The sequence below is a fragment of the Myotis davidii genome, unplaced genomic scaffold, assembly GCF_000327345.1.
Source record: "Myotis davidii unplaced genomic scaffold, ASM32734v1 scaffold79, whole genome shotgun sequence".
Lineage (NCBI taxonomy): Eukaryota > Metazoa > Chordata > Mammalia > Chiroptera > Vespertilionidae > Myotis > Myotis davidii.
This window is the reverse complement of record NW_006294339.1, coordinates 3,240,467-3,259,396: the sequence shown is the minus strand read 5'-3', so window position 1 is coordinate 3,259,396 and position 18,930 is coordinate 3,240,467. Positions and strand designations below refer to the sequence as shown.

Sequence of the window (18,930 nt, the reverse complement as noted above, 5' to 3'; positions counted from 1 at the left end):
ATCCACTGAGCCAAACCGGTTTCGGCCAGCTCTCATTATTTTGCTGTCACTTTCGTCTCTGGCCTCAGTGTCTGCTTCATGAACATTAAACAATAGTGATCTCGGTTTACTGGTTATCCGAGTGAATCGTCAGGTGAAAGTGCATGAACTGGTCAATTCTGGGCATGTCTGAGAGGCACGTACTCAGCATCTTAACACGGCTGAGCACCTGCTGCATGCCAGGCCCTGTCTTTAAGCAGCTCACGGACAAAGGGTGGAGATATTTCTTCATTAACTAGACTTGCCTGGGCCCATCCTCTGGGAGCGGGAGCCAAAGGGACAAGTACCTACGACTGGCTGAGGTCACAGGCATTCGTGGCGTGGCCTGTGCCGGGTGACAGTCATCTCCACGTGCTGTACACCAAAGACCATGCTTTCCGAACCAAAAGTAGGCCCCCTGGCTGACAAGGGACGGGGGCTCTGGGGACATGGGACCAGTGTCGGAGTCAGCAGTGCCCTGGGGGTCCAGGTCCTGGGGATGGAGGGCAGTGCCTGTGTCAGGAGGAGGAGCATTCCCTCTCGGCTCCAGTGGCTGAGGGCAGCTGGGAACAGGCAGGAGTGGGCTGACTGGCAGGAAGGAGGTGAGGGCATGCCCAGCAGAGGGCCTGGGGGAGGGGAGCCTGCAGAGCCCCAGGGCTTTGGTGGCACCCACACTGGAGCAGTGGTTCGGCCCAGAAAGGGGCAGCCAGAAGCTTCAGGGGGAGGAGCACCGGACGGCCCTGAAGAACAACTGCCTGCTCCCTGGAATCTGGGTCCCGCCCTCCTCTTTGCCACAGTTCCTCCTACTCCCCTGGAATCTACGTGCCAGCGAGTCTAAACTACTTATCCTTCTCCAAACACACGGTGCTATTTCATACCTCCCTGCACAGCTATGGTGCCCTCTGCCTAGAAAGCAGACTCCATCCATGAAGACCCAGCTCAAATGTCACCTCCCACTTGAAGCCTTCCTTGCTCCCACACACAGCTTCCCACAGTCATATTCACGAATATCTTCTGTAGGTGCCTTCCTGACTTTATCCTAGGCAGTCCTCACAAGAACCCCTGATCCCATTTTACAGATGTGGGAACTGAGGCACAGCCAGGCTAAGTAACTTGTGCCAGGTCACTGTAAGTGGCAGTTGAATCCACCTCATTCTGCCTGACTTCAAACCCTCTGCTCTTTCTGGAGAAGTCAGAGAAGTGGGGGGTGATGAGTGCCGTGCTTTTGGCTGGCGGGTGGTGAGGGTGACCCCTTGAAAACCACTGGGAATCTAGGGTGGATGAAGTGTTGAGGGAGAAAAGGTGGGTTTCCATGTATCATTAGGGGGGTCTGGAAGGATGAGGGCAGAGATGAAGTCACAGTTGGGGCCGGGGGAGGAGGAGATGGGACTGCAGAGCAGCAGTTGTGGAACCCAGTTGAGCAGCACAGCTGGGTGAGCAGCTGATGGTCTGACCCACCAGTGCTGCAGCTCCAAGAGACTCCATCCTAATGGGGTGGGACTGTCCCAGGCAGGAGGAGCCCCTGACATTCAAAGGATGAAGAGCAACTGAAGAACCAATGAACAGCTGCTCATCCTATATAATAAAAGGCTAATATGCAAATTGGCCCTAACGGAGGAACTACCAGGAACGACCAGTCGCTATGACACACACTGACCACCAGGGGGCAGATGCTCAACTCAGGAGCTGCCCCCTGGTGATCAGTGCGCTTCCACAGGGGAGCTCCACTCAGCCACAAGCCGGGCCGATGGCTGCAAGCGCAGTGGCGGTGGTGGGAGCCTCTCCCACCTCCTCAGCAGCACTAAGGATGTTCATCTGTGGCTTAGGGAACGAGCCTAAGCCATCTTAGACCCAATCCCCTGGGGAGCAGGCCTAAGCTGGCAGGTGGGCATCCCCCAAGGGCTCCCAGACTGCAAAAGGGCACAGGCCGGGCTGAGGGACACCCACCCCCATGCATGAATTTTCATGCACCGGGCCTCTAGTCTGCTAATAAAATTACAAGAGAAAACATTATAAAAGCTGACAATTTGGCCCACAATCCAAAAATAAGCAGAGTGTTTGTGTGTGTGTGGGTGAGTGTTTATGACTTCCTTTCCCAGCTCTTCATTCCCTTTCCTCTTTCTCAAATTACAAAAATATGATCAGGCAGATTGCTTTTATCTGTCATTCCTCCCCTCCTCCCATCCCCCTAACACACACACACACAGTCACAGATCAATTCTTGGTGGCAAATCTCAAGGTTGAGTGGGTATTAAGAATATTTTGGAATTAGACCAAGTTAAAATTCTGTCTCCATCAGCAAATCATTTCACCTCTCTAAGCCTCAGTTTCCTTATCTGCAAAGTGGGATTGTAACATGTCTCACAGGGTTTCTGTGTGGATGAAGTGAGAGAACATGAAAGGCTCCAGGCAGATGCAGATCGAATTAGGGGCCCAGCCCGTCTCCCTGCCCACCCTCTGGCCCCACAGCACTTCGCTTGTTGCTGTTAGCATAGCCATTCCCAGCCCCTGGCTTATCTCAAGGGATCTGCCCCCTAGAGGGGAAGCCTGTGTCTCCCTCTATCTTCCCCCACCAACGAATGTCTAGCACAGAGCTGGGCACACAGAAGGAGTTTGTGACTACTGTTAAGTTTAATGTAGTTGAATAACTGAATTTTAAGTCTTAAAAATCCCTATTTTTTTTTGTAAATAAGATGACTCAAATTCATAATTCTTAAAGAAGTAATATCCCCGTCCCAAGCTAACTCACCACTTGAGTGTCTTCCCTTTCCCCGTAGTTGACACATGCACACGTGCAGGGCTGCAGGTTCTCCACCCCTGCACACAGCTCAGGGAAGGCCTGCCCTGCAGTGGGTGCCCTCTGCCCCAGCCTGTGCCCAGGCACGGAGCTCAGAAGTTCACATTCACTGTTGCATTTGATTTTTATTCAAACCTCACAGACACTCTGCCAGCTGAGTATTGTGATTCCTTACTGTACCAAGGACATAACAGGCTCAGGGGTGGAAGTAACTTGCCCAAGGCGACCCATTGTACCAGATTCCACTGGCCAGCAGGGGTGGGTTGGGAGGCAGGCAGTGCTAGCAGGCTGGCCTCACAAACAAAGGTGTGGACATTCCCCATCTCCACACCCAGCGGGAGGGGACCTAGCAGGAAGGCCAAGGACACAGCCAGTCAGCAATCCCGAGGTCCCCAGTGCGCGCACACACACACACACACACACTCCACAGATCTAAGTGGTTTGATTTGGTTCAACTAGGAAAGGAGATAAATGACTGCTGGCTGATGAGCTAGGTACTGTGCACTCATGTGCTTTTCATAGATTAGCTTCCTCGGTCCCAGAAATGCTGGGAAATCAGAACTGGTATTAACTCCATTCTACAGATGAGCGAGGAGGAAGAAGTAGATTCAAGTCTCTGGGACATAAAGCCCAGGCGAAGGGACAGCTTTCCTGAGCTCTAGCTCCATCCCTCCGATGGCCTTGGTGTCACTCACATTTGCATATTAGCATATTCTGAGTTTGCTGCTGGCTTCTCTCCCTGCTTACCTGGCAAAGTTTGGGAACTGAGTCTCCCCTCCTCATTTGATACAGGACCCAGAGCCAAAGCCTCATCATCGGGCCCAACTGCCCCTTTTACAGGAGAAAAGATAAAGTCATTTAAGGGTACATACAGCACCTGTGGGACCTATGGGAGGAGCTGAGAAAATGCAGACATCACTACCGTTACTTCTGAGGGCAAAGCACTTCTTAGACCCACCCAGCCTCTACCGGTGCCAGAGCTGGATTTGGACCCAAGACTAGATGGGATCCCTTTTCTCTGGAGACAGTGAAATAGAGAGAGAAGTGGCTCAAGGCAGTCTGCAAGTCTGGGGACCAGTGCAAAGCAAAGGTGACCCATAGGGCCTGGGTTTGCAGGGCAGACCTGGGTAGGACCAGAAAGGGTGACAACAGGGAGCTGCGGTTGACCTGATTGGATCTTAAGATTCACACAGAACCCTCCAGGGAACACAAGACAGGGAGGCACCAGTGACTTACTTCCATGGCATAGCACCCATCCTTCAAATCCCCTCCACCCGTCACACGGACCACCACCGCCACCCCGGGCCCAGGCAGGCCAGGTGGGTCATCCCAGTTTGTAGAGGCAGAAGCTGAGGCCCAGGCAGAGCCAGCAGCCTTTCTAGGCAGGGGTGGCCTCCAGTCCCATCCCTCTGTTTACTCCCCACACCCGCCGGAGAGGAGAAGCCCCCTGCGCTGCCTCTCTGTGCACGCCCGGCAGGTGGCAGGGAAGACCCAGGTGGGGTGGGGCAGGGGCAGGGCTCCGTGTGCAGATCAGGGAGGCTGCTGTGTCCTCACAGAGGACTTTCCAGTTGTGCAGGCAGAACACGCTCCTGAGTCCGGCCACCTTGCTGTGACTTTTCTTTCTGCAGTGTCAGCTTTCCGGGGTTGGCCTGCTGAGGTGGGGAGAGCAGGGACATTGGAGGGAGGCAGGTCTGAACTGGACCCGGACACTTCTGCCCTGTCCCGGCTGTGGGCTGGGCTGGTCCCGAGGCTTTTTCTCAGCCTCTGCGTCCTCACCTGTAAAAGGAAGAGGATGCCTTGCACCTCGGGCTGCTGCGAGGATCCAGGGCCACGACGCACTACATGCCCAGTGGATAGTCTGCTCAGAAATGTTCACTCCCTCCCCTGCTCATTGCCCCTTCCCTGGGAGAACATGAGTCAGCTGTCAGGAACTAACTGGCAAATGCAGAGTACAGCAGTCATCAGGGGCAAAGTTCAAAGTGCAAGGCGAATATTTTCCTTAAGAACCAACAAGGTCCCTGGCTAGCCTATTCAGATGCCCGTAGAATCGTGAGCCATTGGTATACTAACAGATCTTCTATTGAGATCTTTAAAAATAGCCTAGCCCCCTGCATTTCCTTCTTTGGGGGGGGGGGTCACCTTTCAAAGTTAATAGAATGGCTAAGATCCATCCTTGTACCCCTGAGTTCACACAAACCTGCTCTGTAATAGCTTATCCTCATCCTACTCGTCTCTGCAGGTTCCCCCACACCACCCACCGTTGTCACTTACCCACCCAACTGCAGGATCTTCAGGCTTTCCTGAGGGTGACAACTTCTGATCCTTCGGCTCATTTCCAAAAGACCCACCAGCCAGCCCATTCTCACTGGGCTCCCCGCAGTGCAGTAGAGGTTTCTCCCACCAGGGCTGGTTAAAACGGGGGCTGCTGGGACCCCACCCCCCAGAGGCTCTGATTTCCTGAGTCAGGAATCTGCACTTCTATCAATTCCCAGGTGATGCTGATGCTGTGGGTCCCGGGATCACACTTTGAGAACCACTAGTCTAGGGTAGTTGGGTGCAGGGACTCTGGGGCTAAGCTGCCGAGTTCCCAGCTCTGCTACCTTCTAGCTGGGCCACTCTGCACCACAGCTGCTTCATTTATAAAAAATCAGGATAATAAGTCTCTACCATAGAGTGAGTCTGGAGAGGGCGGGAAGCGTTAACACAGGCAAACCGTGTGCCTGGTGCATAGCAAGTGCTCCATAAAACTTGCTGTGATCAGCATGGCAAGAAAAGCCCCACTCCTAGGTTTCGGTCCAGGCTTTCATACTGGCTGTGTGACTTTAAGGACATCTGTACTAAGAGGGTAGTGATAGCCCACCTTACATTCCACACAGGGTGTGCTGAGGCTCGAGTGGCATCTGTGCGTGTGCACTTCTTAGACGATAAGCATTGCATGAACACTTGCAGCTGGGTGCTCTGGGAAAACGTTCACTTGACGTCCGAGAGACCTGGCCTGAGCACCAGGTTATTTAAATACTAGAGCCTCTGCCTCTTTGAGGCTCGGTTTCCCCATCTCTAAAGGGAGGGAAATAATAGTGAGAGCCTCAGAGAAGCTGGGGAATGTCCTGAGAACCCCTCTTCGAGGCCTAGTCCTCACTCCCACCTTCAGTTAGCACCAGGGTCTAAGGATTTCGAATCAGGTTCAGGGCTGGCACCTGCACCTTGCCAGTCCCCTCCCACAGCTCTGCCCCGAGGAGCAGCCACATCTGAGAGCCCTTCAGCTTGAAGCCTGGGCTGACTCACACACTGGCCAGCCCCCTCTTATAGGCCCCAGAAGCCCCAACTTGAGATAAGGATGTAACAGGAGAAAGCGTGAGCCGTCCTGCCCAGATCCCACGCCAGGCAGGCCCTCAGTAAACGCCCTTCTGGCAGAGGTCTTTGCAGCCCCCCCAGGCTGCCTGCAAACAGCTTGCCTCTGGGAGCCATCAACTCTGGAAGTGAATTCCTTGCAGCGTAAGAGGTTTCACAGCAACTTTATTCTCCGGGAGAGAGGTGGAACAGCCCTTCCCTCCTCCAGGAGGGGGGAGCAGTCAGAGGCCTGTTTAATTTAATTTAACGCACGATGGCTTGCCAGGTTGCCCCTGGTAACAGCTTCAGCTGCTGCTTCAGTTACAACCAGAAGAATTTTTAAAGAGACAGCCCATTTCAGGGCCAGAATTGCACAGCAGAGAGAATAGCTTCATCACGGAGCTAGAAGATTAAACCTCAGGCACAACAAGGTTTCAGATCAGATCCATTTAAACAATTAACTCCATTCCGTATTTACCACCCCATAAGCCTTCCTGCAAGTGTAACTCTTAAGCAGGAATCTAAAAGGGGATTGTGTGTGTGATGTCATACAGATGTCACTCATCTAGCTACTTTTCTGAAAATCAGTTTCAGTCTTCTAGTCCAGTGGTTCTCAACCTTCCTAATGCTGCTACCCTTTAATACAGTTCCTCATGTTGTGGTGACCCCCAACCATAAAATTATTTTCGTTGCTACTTCGTAACTGTAATTTTGCTACTGTTATGAATCGTCATGTAAATATCTGATATGCAGGATGTATTTTCCTTGTTACAAATTGAACATAATTAAAGCATAGTGATTAATCACAAAAACAATATGTAATTATATATGTGTTTTCCAATGGTCTTAGGCGACCCCTGTGAAAGGGTAGTTCGACCTCCAAAGGGGTCACGACCCACAGGTTGAGAACGGCTGTGAAAGGGAAGGAGAGGAAACTGAGTTGTCCCTGCAATTCGAGCATACTGCCACCAGGTGGTAGAATTGTTTGCTTAGTTCAAACCATAACCAAGCTCTTGAATTATTCGAGCATATCAGAGTGGTGGTGAAACCACTGGATTTTTAACCCCTGACGCTAACTTCTGTGTGACTTTTGGTAAATTGCTTCACCTCTGTGGTCTCAGTGTCCTCAGAGATATAATAAGGAGGTTGGTCAAAATAATTGAGTATTGTGGACAAGGCTTGAGGCTAGGACTATGAAGGCATGAGTTTAACTCCCAGCTCTGTCATGTACTATGTGACATAATTTGTTGCAACCTGAATGCCAAGCAAGAGAATGGCTATGAGCCAGGGAGAGCCCTGAGGACACCACATTACTCTCCCACACTGGGGACCTGTGGAGGCGGGAAAGGTGCCTGGGACCCTCGGGGATCTGAGGCCTAGGAGCACAGCAGGGAGTGGAGAGTGATTGGAGAGTGGATTACAGGGCCTGAGGCCTCACTGCCCCGTGGGGAACTGCAATAGGCCACAGTGGGCAGGGTGGCCTCCTAGACACCCCTAACTCCATTCAGCTTTAACCCAAACCAGGAGAACGGTAGCAAACATTAACGGAGCAAGTACTCCAGGCTGGGCGCTGCTTCACATACCTATGAGGCTGGTATTAGCATCCTCCTTTGCAGATAAGGACACAGCCCGAGGTGTAACTCACCAGCCCCCTGCCAGCCACTGGCCACCAGCCCCCACGTCTACTACCCCTGCTCTCGCTTGTGGCCACACCTCTTCATAAGGAGCCTGAGAGGGGGAGCAGGTTCTGTCTCTACCTACCATGACTCAGTTTGGCCAACCTCAGAGTGGGCCTGGGGTCAGAGGTCATGAGATCACACCTACCAGCAGCCAGGGAGCTTGAGGCACACATGCCTTCCATCTTTCCACGGTCAGGACCAGATCCGAAGTCCAGGTCTTCGGCCAGCTTGGCCCACAGTGTTGTCCCATGAGTCCGAGTTCCCGTCCTACATCCCAGGTCCTCTGTAGGTGCAGCAGGGAAGGTTACCCAGCAGCTGACCTCTGCTGTGGCTTTGTCCACTGTTCCCCCTGAGCTCTCAAGGATGCCCCTTAACACTTGAGACCTGCTCTCTCCCCTCCGGACAGCCCTGTTCCAGCTAAAGCCCCCTACACACACTCCCTCATACAGAACAGGATTCCTCTCCAAGGTGAATGTAAAAACACGTTGGATCTTGGCACTCCCGGGCTCTAACCCCTGCCATGGCTCCCTACTACCCTGTGGATGAGCTCCAGGTCCTAAGCCTGGCACTCAGAGGCTCCTCCTGGGGTAGCCCTGCTGGCTCACCCCTCCCCCTTCCAGCCCCCGACACACCGTGCTCACTCATCTCAGCTTTTGCACACGCTGTCCCCTCCATCTGGAATGCCTCCTCACATCGTACCCACTGGGTTGGTTCCTACTTGTCCTTGGGAACCCTGCTCTGGCTCGCCCTCCTCTGGAAGCCTGGGGGTACCCCTGGTCCTAGTAGGACACCTCCTCCCATACCCCTGGTGTTCCTTTACTCTGGGTCTGTGGTTCTGACTTTCCTGCCAGACCAGGAACTCCTAAAGGCAGGACCTGCCTCTCTCCTCTCCTATCCCCAGGGCCCAGCCTGGGCCACACAGGAGGATACCTGGGGAGGAGCCGCTGAGAAATGCAATTAGTGGGGCCTCCTCTTGGTAGTCGATCTTGGTTCACTCACTGGGATCTGACTCACAGGTTCCCTTCCTCTCTTCCTCCCTCCAAGCTCATCCATGGCCTCCCCCGAGCAGCTGCAACATAACTTGCGAGCTTTAGCTCCCCACACCACACCTCACAGGCCATACTCCAGCTCACCAGGCTGCCCACACAGCTCCATGCTGAGCCCTCCATCAGTGCCCTTGTCCCCCGCCCCACCCTCTGAAATACCACTGCCATTCAAAGCCCACCCCACAGCCCATCCTCTGCTAGACTTTGTCTCCATCCTGCTATATTTGCCTGCATCCCTCTCAGGGCCTTGATCAAACTCTGCCTTGTGGTGAGGGAAGCATGGGCTGTGGAGACTAACAAGGGGGTTCAAATCCCAGCCTTGATATCCGCATGCTGTGTGAACGTGAGCAAGGCACTTCACCCCTCTGAGCCTTCATATGTTCCTCTGTAAAATGGGATGACACCCAGGTGTTGTGAGATTGAGGTCATCGGTACCAGGATCCTGGCACGTTGCAGGCACTCAGTCAAGCCCTATTATTTCTGCCTGGGTCTGTTTCCGGCCAGGCTGCAAGCCCATCTGGGCCAGGGTGCGGCTCCCTTCAGTTCCACATCCCCACCGCACCCAACACCGGGCCTCACACCACAGATGCCCAGAAATGCTGGCTGCACTGAATGCATTCGCCCCAGCTGCTAGGAGTCAGGGGGGTGGGGGGGAATGGGGGAGGGAGGATGGGGTCTGAGCTGAGGAAGCGGCAGTGTGGTGGGGTGAGTGCAGAAAGGAGCCTGGAGCTCATCGACAGGAGATGAATGCAGAGGGAGGGGCTGGAGCCTGAGCAGAGCTGCTGATATGCACTGGGGGTTTTATTGGTTTTCATTAAAATTCCTTCCCGAGGCAGGAACAGCTACTCCCATAAATAACAGCATAAATATTTTATCTGGTGCCCAAGTCGGTCTAAATGCACAGCAAGGTTGGCAAGAATAACGATGGGAGATGGTGCAGGGGGGTCCTGGGCCTCAGCTGAGCTCACTCAGCATGGCTTTCTCAGGAAGGTGGGAGCCGAGGGGGGGTTCCAAGGGGGGGAGCGGGTGGACGGTGGGGAGAGGTGACCAGTGGAGTGTGGGCCCCTGGGTGGGGGGATGCAGAGCACAGGTGGGGAGCCAGGGAGGGGAGCTCAGCTTGGAGAGCAAGCCAGGAGGGGAGGGAATGTATCCTACACGGGCTCTGTGCTGGGCTCCTCAAGCAGGGCATTCACACAGGTCATCTCGTCAAATCCTCTGTGGCCAGAGACGGGAAGTGACTTGCCCAAGGACACCCGGCCAGTCAATGGCAGAGCCAGGACTAGATCAAGAATGTTTAAGGCCAAAGCCCTTGTACTACTGGCTGCTTCTCGGGGTTCAGGGAAAATGTGGGAATCTATGAACAGTAGCCTGAGTACTTCGATAACAGCAGCACCGACCATTCTCTGCTTCCCCAGATCCCCATGGAGGAGAAAAGGGGCTGGTACTTCACCATGGCAACGCTTTTCATCAGGTCAGGCTGGGAAGGGGGCAGGGGATGGGGGGGAGGCGTGGCCTGGAGCCCAGGGGAGAAGTGGCTGAGCCCATCTCCATTGCAAGGGCTCCCCAAGCACCCCTCCCTGCCAGTGGCCTGGGAAAGGGAGGACTTACAGCACCTCGGGGACAGCCTGGAGGGGGTACCAACCAGCTGCATCCTTTCCTCGGCCACAGGCTAGATGGCATCTTCCTGGAGCTGGGCAGAGAGGAGCAGAAGAGGCTGCCTGCCTTCAACCGCACCCTGGCCCTGCTCCGCCAAGTCCTCAAGTCCTCGGACCCCCAGCACCGAGGTAGGGTGCGGGGATGGTGGAGAGCAGCCTGTCTGTCATTGCCCCCGCCCCCCAGCACTGCCTCCCTTTTTTGGACCCTGTTTCTCTCCCTCACCCTCTGTCTCATATATTCACTTGTTCATCTCGAGAGCTCACTCACCTTGCACAGGTGAGCACACCAATCACAAGTACTACAACCGCACGTGTTCAGATGCCTCTCGGACCTGTTCAGAGGCATCGCTCAGCCTCTCAACCCACGTCCTGGCTGGGGATGAGGCTGTGCTGGAGAGCAGTGCAGGCGTTGTTCACAGGGCCTCGCGGCTAGAACAGGGGCCAGAAATGAGCTGCAGCCGGAGAGGCTGTACACCCTCAGAGGTCCCCTGAGGGAGGCAGTAAACACGGGTTAGCACCACCGTGCATTCATCCATTCACTCACGCGTCCCCTCTCCCCACCTGTTTCTCTCAGTGGGTCCCTGAGTGGCCCTCCGGGATTTCATGCCACTGACCCCTTTGTCTTCCTGGGAGCCGACACCTGGGTGCAGCTGGTCCCCTCCCTCCTCGTGGCTCCTCTCCCTCTCTCCTCCCTGCTGCCTCCTAGAGACCCCTCTCCCCCTCCCCCCAGCCCTGGCCTGGTGCTACCTCGGGATGCTGCTGGAGAGAAAGCACACCTTCTCCACCACCCCCATGGGCGTCCACGATTGCGGGTACTCAGGGACCGACCCCCTGGACTGCTTCGGCAAGGTATGTGCTCCAGCCACGCCCCCTCTCCAAACTGGGACCTCCCTGCCACCCATCCTCCTCTTCTGGAAACCTCTGCTTCTCTAGGGGTCACCCCCACTCCCCACCCCCCACCCCCGTGTGCCCACTCAGGAAGTGCCCTCACTCCAGGCCTTTCCATCCCAAACAAAACAGAAGTGCTCCCTTGTCATCGAGCCTCTTTGCCGAAGAATCAGGCCCTCCCACACCCAGTCTGGCCCAAGCCTGTGTCCAGCTCTGTCTTCTATGCTCGTCACCATTTCCCAGATCCACCCTCAGGCTTTTCCCCTTGGGCCTTGGTTCACGTCCCTCCCACCTGCCGTGGCCTAGTGGAAAGCGGATGCAGATGCGTTTAGCCAGGGTCTAGTGCCAACTGTGCCCACAGGCCGTGTGTCCTAAGGCAAGTCATTTCCATCTCCAAGCCTCCTTATCTGTTAACTCTGTGGTCAGTCTGCCTTCTAGATGAGTGAGAAACTCAAAGGAGTTAGTGGACAAAACTGTTCATTATGACCTGTCAAGTGCTGTTCAAGCCTTATTCTTGGCATCTTGTGTATGTGGCAGTTTCTACACTCAGCTCAGCTTTGAAGTCTTCCCTGGAGGCTGGCCCTGCGATATCACTGGCCTGTGCACGCAGCACCGTGCCCTGCAAGGGCGCATCCCTGTTGCTTGCCGGTGGGTGGTGAGCAATTTCGTGATGAGAGATCTTAGGACAGAGCATTCACACTGGCTCATGAGTGTTCTGAGAGTTATGTCCAATGTAACAAAAACACGGCCTTCACCCCTCCTTGAGCACCTCCTCTGTGCCGGGGCAAAGAGGTGCCCAGCAGGGCCCCGGCCCCGCAGGAACTCACCCTCTCAGGGGCAGCAGAGAACACGCACAGCAGCCATCAGCAACAACAGGGGCTCAGTGCTGTGGCCAAGCTAGAAACACTGCGCTGGGTACAGGGAGGTCGAGGCTGGTTCTGGCCCCTCCGCCCTCCTGCCCTGAGAAATGGGGAGGAGCACACTGGATGTGTCTTGAGGAGAAGGGGTTTGCTTGGGGTCTGAGAGGTTCACTGGACATGACCCCTGAGCATGGCAGAGAGCATGGCAGTGAGTCGAGCTCTCGAGAGCTAAGTGGCAATGAGCTGTACCCCAAGTGCTGGGCTCCATGAGAAGACTGCGCTTTCCGGCAGGTGGCTATGGGGAATAAACAATGCGACGACGGGGCTCTGTCCAGAGTTGGGGTTCCTGAAGGTCTGGCACTATTTAGCTAGTTCTTGCAGGCCAACAGACAAATTGTGTGCTCTTACCCTCCTCCCTTTCCCCAGGCCATCGAGATTGCCAAGGACCAACCCCCGATCCTGAATCGCCTGGCCAAAATTTTCCACTTCCTGGGAAAGCAGGATATGGCCATTGGCACCTGCAACATGTCCCTGGACATCCTACGCGATCCGGAGCTCAACTGGCAGGCGTACTGCACGCGGGCCAAGGTGAGTCACCCGTTGACTCCACCTCCTCCTACCTTGGGAATCAGACAACAGGGGCCCCAGGCCAAGACCCTGTTGCCAGAGCGCAAAGATAATGAAGCCTTCCTGGTAGGAAGGAGCTTAGGAGTCACGAGGCACATGGTTTAGGTTCTGGACAGCTGTTGAGTGAAAGAATAAAGGACCCTCCTACCCACTGCAGCATCCGTTCCACAATAACCTACGTGGTCAACGGCCTGCAGCCTCTTCTTGATTGGTACCCAGTGTAGTCAGACCGTCCTGGGTTGGAATCTCCACTCATCACTCCAGGCCCGGTGGTAAGAAGACTAAGTGGGTAACATCCAATGCACCATGCCTGGAGCAGGAGAGGTGCTTGGGAAAGGCTGTAGGGTAGATCAGGGGCAGCCTGAGGTGGCCAATCAGAGCTCTCCCCACGGACCTCGATCCCATCACCGTGCTTAGATGTCAATAGCACTCATCACTCGAAATGGTGCTGTTTACTTCTTCGTGATCATCTTCCTACGAGAATGTTAAGTTCTACCAGGGCAGGGGCCTCATCTGTCTTATCACCATTGCACCCCACTACCTAACACAGGGCCTGGCATATGGTAGGCACTCAATACATATATGTTGAATGAATGAGTGAATGAATGAAGGGCTCTTACTTCATCATTGAACAGACAGGGAAACTAAGGCTCAGAAGGGGGAGTGGCTAGCCCAGGTTGGCACAGCATTGAAACCTAGAACTCCTGGGCCCCCCTCAGGGGCTTTCTGCTCCACCACAGACCTCCCTGGGTCGCTGCTGAGAAGGCCGGCTTCATTTAGGGTAGAAAAGAGGGCAGAGGGGCCTTGCTTGGAGCATCTTCCCTGAGCGGACTCTCTGGGCAGGTCCACATCACAGCCTACCTGCACGACCTGGAGCGGGTCAAGATGGGGCTCGGAGGCATGCCTGACAGGAACCACCTGGCCTGCGCCAAGGCCGACCTCGAGGAAGTGGTCAAGGTATGCCCAGGCCTCAAGACCTACCTGGACATCGGCCAGGTAAGGCAGCTTCTTGGCTTGCTGCACCGCCAACGGCTTCCTCAGGACTATTTACTTTCTGCCAGGCCAGGCCTGGGATCCTCGGACACAGGGGGTCGTAGGGGACATGTCCTACCTGATAACAGTACCCGCCTCCTACGGGGGAGGGTTAAATGCATGTACATCGTGGAGAACAGGCCTGATTCTTTCTGAGCACTCAGGAAGTGTGCCCAGGGAATGATTACCAAACGGTGACAAGATCATGTTTTAGACATGAGAAAACTAGGCCCACACGTTGCCTTGCTCAAGGTTATGTGGCCAAGAGGGGTAGGGTGGGAACTGGAATCAGAATACTGCCTCCCCCTTTCCAGGGAAGGGGGGCCAAAATTTGCGGTGAATAAGGGTGGAAGCGGGGAGCAGCCAGGGCGAGCGGGGGTGGGGTGGGTTGGGGGTTTGAAAGGCTCACCCACGCCACCCCACCCAGGTCTACTACTACATGGGCGTGGACGCGATGCAGGAGCTGCTGGCGGTGGATGAGGCGGCGCTGAACCAGGCGCTGGTCTTCCTGGCCAAGGCGGGCGAGTTGGAGCTGGGCGCCACGCTGCCCGAGCTGCAGCTGCTGCGGGGCAAGTGCCTCCGCATCAAGGGCGAGGAGGCCAACGCGGCGGCCTGCTTCAAGCGCGTGGTGGAGCTGGACGACGCGGGCTGCAGCCACCCCGAGGGCTTCGGCTGCCTGCTCGAGGCGCTGCTGGCGCAGTGGAGCCAGGCGCAGCTGAGCGACGGCGAGCTGGGCCGCGAGGTGGACGCGTGGCTGCGCCGCGCCCAGGGCAAGTACCCGGCGGCGCGCCTGCGGCAGGAGCTGCAGCGTGTGTGGCGCGGGCACACGGGCGAGGTGCTGGGGCTGGCGCGGGCCCTGGTGAGCCAGGGGCGACCGGCGCTGGTGCGGCTGCTCTTCGAGACCATGGAAGGCGACGGGGAGGGCGCCCGGGCGCCTCGGGGCCGCCGCGCCTTCTCCGTCTGAGGCCCCGCCCTCGAGGCCCTGCCCACAGCCCATCCGGCCAACTCTGGGCCCTGCTTGCACAGAGCCAATCGGATTCTCTTTCGGGAGCTGGAGTGGGACTTGGAGACTGCCGGGCAGTTTGTGCCCATGGAGGTAGACGGACCTGGTCCAGGAGACCGCCAACAGAAGGGCAGAATTGGGCAAATGCGCCGAGAAAATAAGAGGGCTGCGAGTCTCCTAAGAGATACAGGAGATGACTGTCTGGTTATGTCGGGTTTCTAGTTCGCGGGACAATCCCCGAGGCCTTAGTGCCAGTCTTTGGATTCCCGTGAGCAACACTCTGTCCTTATAATGAAGCCCTTACTCAAGCTGTGGAGTGGGTGTCAGGGGTCCTGCAGCCAGAAAAGCCGTGGCTGGAGCAGAGCGCAGAGCTGCACAGTGAGCAGGAAAGGGCAGGGCCGAGGTCTACCCTGGTGCTCGGGGCTCTTCCTACCTGGCTAGCAGCCTCCCTACCTGGCTAGCAGCCTCCCTACCTGGCTAGCAGTCTCCCGTAAGCCCCATCCTTGCACAGGGTGGGCTGCAAGGCTCCCAGACAAGGAATAAAGCCCATCAACAGCACCTTTGCTTGACTTCCTGTTCTGAGAACCCAGGGACCCACCCATCAGGAAATGCCACCTGTCCTGATCTTGAGCCTTCAGCAAGAGAATGAAGAATGTCTTAGAATTTTACACTCATGGAATCGTAGACATAGAATCTTAGTTGTGGGATTTTGTTGTCGAAGACTTAGGCTCTGATGGCCACCAAATCTTAGGATGGCCGACCTGGATTTTTGTGGACCTACCTACAAGAACTGCTTACCCGAAAGTCCCAGATTAAGTTCTTGCCAGACGCCAGGAAGGCTAGTTTACACAACTCCCATGGCAAGACCCCATAATGGTTTGTGACTTGTTTTGCACTTGTTCCTTTCTTTAAAGCAGGGGTGGGGGACGTCTGGCTCGCGGGCCATGTAAGGCCTGCAAACATCATTCGGCCTGGCCCTGCCAAGGCATTAGGGGTGAGTTAATTAATGATGGGCCAAGTAGAGCAGGCTAATTTTTAAGCTGATAATTTTATATGGCCTGTGGATGACGTTATAAACATCTAAATGGCCCTTGACTGAAAAAAAGGTTCCCCACCCCTGCTAAAAAGTATACTCACTGCTTCCCTCATATCTCTGATCCACAGATGTTAACCAGGGATAGGCCAGCCCCTACATTGCTCCTCGTGTCTCCAGTGACTGAGAGCTACAGCCCTGTCCACTCCTCCCCCGTCCCTTCTCCACCCATGATGGAAACCATCTCTTTCTTCTCCTACTTCCTCAAACAGGCAAACTGAATCCAGGTAGTTTGCTGGCACAGCTGGGAAGTTGGTGCAGTTTGTCTGCTTCCCCAGGCTTCCCTGTTTGTTTCCTTCCCTGCTGTTCCTGTCCCCAAAGTAATGCATTTCTCCCCGCCCCCCTTGCCGCCTCCTCCTGTCAAGCTTTTTCAATAAACTTTCTTTCTGATAATCTCACACCAGTCATACGAATGACTAACTAGTGTAGCTTCTCTCAGGGTATCTGTTTATTGACCAAAAGCCAAAAAGAGATAGGAAACCCCATTTCCAGGGCTAGGCACTTCATACATGTAATTCTCTCACCAGCCTCATTTTACAGATGAGGACACAGATGCTGACCAAGGTCTCGGGTAACTATAAGAAGAGCCAGAATTTGGACCAGACCTGCCCAGTTCTGTGCTGCCTCCTAGAACATAGTTCTTCCTGGGAGATGTGTCATCTATGTCTAGAGTTGGGTCTGTGGTCACCAACTCTGTCCCTTTGTCCCATACCTTCTTCCCAAACTGCTTTTCCTCTGTGACCTTGGACATCTTCTTCCTCCACTGGCTTTTTTCTGTGATTTCTATCACAAGCTCCCGGCTCAAAGATGCCTCCTCCAGCAGTCTTACCAAATCCTCCCAGCTCTCATGAATCACTCCGTTTTAAGCATGGCGAGCTCTCGGGGCGTTGTGTCCCACTGCGTGGCGTTGATTCCTCCTTGGGCCGTAACTGTGTCACTATGCCTGTTGTCCACCCTGCCCCAACTCTGGATTCTTTACAGCAGGAACTATAACTGATCCAGCCCCGGGGCCCTGCGCTGCGCTTGGCACACGAGACAGGCTCGGTCTGAGTGGTTGGACTGAGTAAACTCACAGCAGTGATGTAACTGCCTCACCAGGTCCCCAGGGCTGAGGCTGGGACCAGGTCTGCAGCCCAAGGACCTTTGTGGCCCAGAATTCAACCAGAAAGCATGGGCTTTCTTTCCTCTTCCTCTCCAGCCTTAGCCAGTTATCCAGTTCTGCCACTGGGAAACAAAGACAAGAAAGCAGGGACTTGACCAAGGTCCAGCCATGAACCGATGACAGATTCAGACTTGAGCCCCACTTCCGGACTTGTGGGCCAGTGTTCTCTGCCCTTTCCGGGCTGCCTCCTCTGCCCAGTTTACATCTATCAAGTCTAAGAGGACAACAGGCCTTCCATTCTTTCACTCAACTAGCACATACGGAGCACTCGTCGAGTGTCAAGCATAGTGCCAAGCTCTGGGCTCCATTGGAGAACAAAACAGACCTGCCCTTACCTTCAGGGAGCTCACAGGCTAGACCTGCACAGCAGGTTATGCATGGCCTTGTGGGCTGCAGTGGAGACTTGCGGAGACTAACAGGAAGCTGTGGAAGATTTTAGCTGGCAGAGCTGGCTATCGTCCCCCTCCACACCAGTCATACGCACCCTGGATTAGTGGCCTCTCCCCAGCCCAGTGGGGAGGAGAGTATGGCTGTCCCTGGGCCTTAGGACCTGGTCCTTGGCCACCCCTCTCCAGCAAGCCACCGCGGAAGCCAGACCTTGCGCCCCCAGGACTGTGACTCTGGCTGGTAGGGGGAGGCTAGTGGGTGGCTGATCATTATTTAATTACAGTTTTGAGCTTGCAAACACCGCTGCCCACTGGGCAGCTGGGGGAACAACTGTGTCACACAACTGAAGCAGCAGGAGCTCCTTAGGGGAGCACTGCAGAGTAAAAGCCTTAATGACCCCATGATGGGAGTAATGAAGATAAATCACTCCTCGTGCGCCTGCCCACTCCTTCCTCTGTGTCTAGCACAGATCGCAGGCAGCTAGACACTCCTGTTTAGCCAGTGTGAGCAAGGCGTGGTAAAGGAACGCAGGTGACTTTTCAGTTGCAGGTCTCCAGAATCTCAGAGTTGGAAAGAACCTTAGTCATCGCCTCTTCCAGCTTCTCCATCTAAAGCAGGACTCCTTGCCCGGCTGGTGTGGCTCAGTGGTTGAGTGTTGACCTATAAACCAGGAGGTCACTGTTCCATTCCCGGTCAGGGCACGTGCCAGGGTTACAAGCTCAATCCTCAGGTGGGGTGTGCAGGAGGCAGCCGATCAATGATTCCCTGTCATCACTGATGTTTCTCTCTCACTCTCCCTTCCTCTCTGAAATCAATCAAAATATATTTTTTAAAAATAAAGCAGGACTCCTCTCAGCAGTGATTGTTCTGAAAGGAGGGTCTAAACCACGTGCATACCTCTGGCAGACAGGCAGCTCATTACCTCCTGAAGGAACCAATCCATTTTTCAGTGGGTCTGTCTATTGAGTTTGTTCTTCTATTAGTTGAAATCCTCTTTTCTGTACTTCCTATCTTCTGATTCAAGTTCAGCTTCTGAGGCCACACAGAGCAGACCCTAATAAGCATGGTGACCTGAACAAGTTCTGTCTGGCCCCATTCTCCCTCTCTCTGTTGTGGCACCTGTTGCAGGGTTTGGGTTGTTCAGAAGGTGGCTGGCTGCTCTGCCGACGGCCCGCCCAGCTCTGACCTGACTTCCAGCTGCCCGTGTCCACCCAGCCTGGAGCCTGCACACAGCAGTGCCAGCCGCTGAACGCAGAACAGAACAGGGCTCTCCCGGCCCTAATCGGCCCTGAGGGAGCAGCGCCCGTGTGGACGATGGTGGCCGGATACCAAATAAAGTGAAATATCTCCTTT

At 54.9% G+C, this 18,930-nt stretch overlaps 1 protein-coding gene across 1 annotated transcript in view; it reads left to right on the top strand.

Annotated features, from left to right (window-relative positions):
• Positions 1-18,243, top strand: part of TTC22 (tetratricopeptide repeat domain 22) — a gene marked incomplete at its 5' end in the record, with an annotated part of 21,760 nt that extends 3,517 nt beyond the window's left edge. The window contains 7 exons of the mRNA XM_006768394.2: positions 10,286-10,341; positions 10,539-10,654; positions 11,256-11,374; positions 12,700-12,861; positions 13,744-13,896; positions 14,360-14,924; positions 17,304-18,243. Coding sequence (XP_006768457.1) covers positions 10,286-10,341; positions 10,539-10,654; positions 11,256-11,374; positions 12,700-12,861; positions 13,744-13,896; positions 14,360-14,896 — 1,143 coding nt within the window. The remainder of the gene's footprint in view (positions 1-10,285; positions 10,342-10,538; positions 10,655-11,255; positions 11,375-12,699; positions 12,862-13,743; positions 13,897-14,359; positions 14,925-17,303) is intronic.
• Positions 18,244-18,930: the final 687 nt, after the last annotated feature.